General features: G+C 36.8%; 1 protein-coding gene across 1 annotated transcript; it reads left to right on the top strand.

Annotated features, from left to right (window-relative positions):
* Positions 1–1,457: 1,457 nt before the first annotated feature.
* On the top strand, positions 1,458–4,787 carry LOC102024853 (zinc finger protein 709-like; the record flags this gene model as incomplete). Its single annotated transcript, XM_013508372.1, has 3 exons — positions 1,458–1,709; positions 1,911–1,971; positions 3,611–4,787. Coding segments are annotated over exons 1-3 (1,272 nt in total), but the record flags the coding sequence as incomplete, so codon positions are not given.
* Between the last annotated feature and the right edge of the window lie 2 nt (positions 4,788–4,789).

Raw genomic sequence — 4,789 nt, 5'->3', positions numbered from 1 at the left:
TTTTGGTTTCCTCCCTTGGAATTTTCAATGAGTGATTGTTACAGATTTGCAAAGAGAACTGTTTTTAGAAGTTATTTGTCTCTCACAAGTACTGATATGTGAATGAAGAGCTAAGTGCTTTCTATCCATACCACTGGTCATGTGATGCAGGATTATTCAAGTTTACTTGAAAAGACTCATCTCTCTCCAGGAATAATAGCACAGTATATTCTGTGATCATTGGAAAGATCTGGTCTGTAGGTTTTGGTAAACTGTGAAGTAAAGGAAATGAATGTAGAGTGTAGAAATAGATTCTCCATTCTCCCTTAAGTTTACATCCTTATTGTGTTCTTCCACTCTTCCATTTTCTTTAGTGACTTTCTAAAAAGCGTTTAGTTCTTGCTATGTATTCATTGTTTTCCCTTGAGTTAGAAATGTTGTAATCATTTTTTAAGATTTGTGTGCATTGACCTTTACTCGCTATACAAACTCTTTATAATGTACACGCACGAAATATATTCTTGCCTTGTTTATATCTCATATTTTTCGTTTATTTAAATTTATCATTTTAACTCTGATGAATACCTGATTTCCTTCTGAAGAAAAACTTTTATTCAGTCAGGGTTTCTGTTTGTATTTCAAACCACTGTGTAACTGAGGCTGGCCTCAACCTCAAGGCTCTTCTCCTGCACCAGCCTCCCAAGTGCTGGGTGCAGGCATGTACCACCACATCTAATGGAAATTTTCTTTTTGGGCCTAATTACTATGTAATATATTGATTTTCAATGCATATACATTTTATTTATCTTCCTCTCACGTGATCCTAGAATTTCTTATATCTGAGTGGAAAGTGATCACTTAGTGACACTGAGCTATAAGATAATTTGTAACCTTTGCCTTTCATTTCAAAAACAGAAAACTGTTTTTCTATGAAGATTTCAGTTATTATCTATACACCTTAATTAATGATTAATTGTGTTTTTCTCTGTGCAACGCATTTCAGGTTTCAAAATGCTGCTTAAGTACAATCAAAGAAAGAAGGTCTCAATACCAAACATAATAAGATTTGAAAAGAGATATTACCCATGGCCTATCAAAAGTGATTCATTAGATATTCCTCTGCCCCTGAGCTTTGCCTGTGGTGGTCTTCTAGGCTCCCACTCTGAGCTCTGCTTTAAAGACAGTGCACAGATAACCTTGATGAGACCGGGCAAAAGAACCTGTGCTTCTAATCTGCTGTTGCATTAGCGATGAGTTGCATCAGAATTGCTGTCTGAAAACATGTGCATATACATAGAATTGATGACAAAGACATGGTATTAAGATTTGAATAATTCAGCCTCCATTCAGCTGGTTTTTTGTTTGTTTGTTTGTTTTTTGAGATAAGCTCTCACAATGTAGTTAAGGCTGACCTTGAACTCGTTGTGGAGGCCATTCTGGTCTTGAACTCATGGCAGTCCTCCTGCCTCAGCCTCCTCTCTTCTGGGATTACAGATATAAACCACCACACTTTGCTCTCAATTCAACTTTTTATGAGAGGAATTAAGACATCACAGGTGTGAGTCTCAACCTTCCTTTGAGAAATATATGTATGATCATTTAGGAGGCAGTGACCTTTGAGGATGTGGCTGTGAACTTCACCAATGATGAGTGGGCTTTGCTGGATCCATCCCAAAAGAAGCTCTACCGAGATGTGATGGGGGAAACCTTTAGGAACCTGGCTGCTATAGGTAAGGATGACAGCTCTTTCTCACTTGTACTATCAGAGAATATTGTTTGTAGCTTATCGGTGCTGTGTCATTAAAAAGAATGTGAAAATGTTTTGAAGAATAGATCAGGCCTGGTTACATTATACCATGACTCTAATTGAAATCTATTAATTTTTCTGAATTAATAAAATGATTCCTTATATTTCTATTTCTATAATTCAGGACAAGCTGGGAATAACCAGGAAGCTGGAAAAGGATACAAAAATTACTGGAAATATCTAAGGTAATTTTTACTCACAAGAAAAAGGGTATTTCAGGGGCTGGGGATTTAGCTCAGCGGCAAAGTGCCTGCCTGGCAAGCGCAAGGTCGTGAGTTCGGTTCCTGGTACCGGAGAAAAACCAAAAAACAAAAAAAAAAAAAGAAAAAGGGTATTTCTAAAGAGTCAATGTGTGAGCAGAAACATGACAACCGATGAAATGAGACAAAGTATAATTTAATGTCAAAAATATTCTCCATGTATGTATACAGCTTGAGTATGTATAATGTGACAATTGAATTATGAAAATGTATAAAAATATATTTAGGTATTGAATATAATGTATATGGGAAGAACAAACTTTGAGTTTTGACAGGAACCCATCTTTAGGACATCGATTTTTGTATAATGTGAATATAACACATTCAGTATTTAAAAATTGCTAATCTTGAAATAGTATTCAGAGCACAAATATATGCTAATATTTCAATATGTGTTTACAGACCATTCTCTGTAAAATTTAGTCCATTCTGCTTTAACATTCTTAGAAGGCTGCTGAACAGTTAAGTATAATCACTATGACAGTCAGTGCACAGATCTCTTAAGTTGATCCAGGCATACTTCTTCTGGATATTCTCAAAAGAGTCAAAATCATCACAGACATATGCGTACCCATACTCAAAGCAGGTCATTTTATAACCAGTATGCCCTTGAATCAGGTTGGGTATCTTATCACTGCATGCATGATAAGGAAAGTTGTTGATAGCCTCAGTGTGACTGTGTGTTCTTGTAAACCTTGCAGTCTGGAAACAGAATTTGCAGAATGACAAGCTGAAGCTCAGCCTGAAAATCATCATTGATTTTCACCTTAATCATCATTGCCAGTCTCTCAAAACAAGACATAAAAAAGCTGGAGATTTTGTGCTAAGACCTGTGCTTTATTCCCAGCACTAAAAAAAAAAAAAAGAAATGTACTATATAGTCAGCCAAAAAAGATAAATAATATCATATTATTTGCCAAAATAAATAGGTGTGTCTTCCTCCCATAATGTTAAATGAAATAACTCAGTCACACAATGTGGAATATCACATGGTTTCTCTCTCATATGCGAAACCAAAATATAAATTAGAGAGGAAAAGAAAGGTGAGATGATAGACAAAGGACAGAGTGACATTTTGGAGATGGGAAAGACAAGATAAGGAGAGAAAGGGAAGAGTGTTGGGGGAAAATGTATCAAAGTGATCAATGTGTGATACACATATGTACTCTTTGCTCAAGATGTAGCTAAACATTCTGTATTTCAAAATATACCAACTTTAAAATTCTCAAATGATCCAGGCATGGTGTCATGTGCTTGTAATCTGGGCACGCATGAGGGTAAGGCAGGAAGATTGCTGCAAGTTTGAGGCCACCTTGGGCCGCATAGTGAGTTCAAGACCAACCTGAACTGCACAGTGAGACCCTATCTCAAAAATAAAATGAAATAAAATAAATAAAATGAAATTCCCAAATGAATACCACACTTTTGGAAATGGCTCTTTTGAATATGTCCTACAAGTCACTCAGTTAATTCATTGTGAAAATTTCTTAGGCATCAAAACAAAACTTTTTCTCATAAAACATTACTATGGAGACCATTTTATTGTGATTTATTTTCTTTACAGAAATGAAGAGGTAGGAAAATTCTGTCAATATAAAGCTCGGACTCAATATGAAGAAATACTCCTTTGTACTCCAGATGCTAATGTGGATGTGAAACAAACAGCCACACATAGTGATGTTCAGATCCATGAAACAAATCGCAGTGGAGGGAAACCCTATGTATGTAAGCATTGTGGGAAAGCTTTTACCACACATCGATATTGTCAAATACATGAAAGCCTTCACACTGGAGAAAAACCCTATGTATGCAAGCAATGTGGGAAAGCTTTCAGCAGAAATAGTGATTGTCAACGTCATGCAAAATCTCACACTGGTAAGAAACCCTATGTATGTAAACAATGTGGGAAAGGTTTTACTACACGTGGATATTGTAAAATACATGAAAGATTTCACACTGGGGAGAAACCGTATGTATGCAAGCAATGTGGGAAAGCTTTTACCACATATCGATATTGTCAAATACATGAAAGTCTTCACACTGGAGAGAAACCCTATGCATGTAAGCAGTGTGAGAAAGCTTTCAGCACACGTATGTATTGTCAGATGCATGAAAGAATTCACACTGGGGAGAAGCCCTATGTATGTAAGCAATGTGGGAAAGCTTTCAGCAGAAACACTCATTGTCGAAGTCATGAAAAAACTCACAGTCAAGGAACAACTCACACTGGTAAGAAACCCTATGTATGTAGGCAGTGTAACAAAACTTTCACCACACGCAGAGCTTGTCAAGTACATGAAAGAATTCACACTGGGGAAAAACCCTATGCATGTAAGCATTGTGGGAAAGCTTTTACCACACGTGGATATTGTCAAATACATGAAAGTCTTCACACCGGAGAGAAACCCTATCTATGTAAGAAATGTGGGAAAGCTTTCAGCGCACGTGTATATTGTCAAATGCATGAAAGACTTCACAATGAGGAGAAACACTATGTATGTAAGGAATGTGGGAAAGCTTTCAACACACGCAGATCGTGTCAACTACATGAAAGTATTCACACAGGGGAGAAACCCTATGCATGTAAGCAATGTGGGAAAGTTTTCAGAACAACCAATCATTGTCGAAGTCACGAAAAAACTCACTCCGGGGAGAAACCCTATGTATGTAAACAATGTGGGAAAGGCTTCAGCACACGTGGATATTGTAAAGTACATGAAAGAATTCACACTGGGGAGAAACC

This window comes from Chinchilla lanigera, unplaced genomic scaffold (genome assembly GCF_000276665.1).
Source record: "Chinchilla lanigera isolate Chin_1 unplaced genomic scaffold, ChiLan1.0 scaffold00145, whole genome shotgun sequence".
In the NCBI taxonomy this organism is placed as follows: Eukaryota; Metazoa; Chordata; class Mammalia; order Rodentia; family Chinchillidae; genus Chinchilla; species Chinchilla lanigera.
Note: the sequence above shows the minus strand (reverse complement) of the source record. Positions and strands in the feature narration are given on the sequence as shown.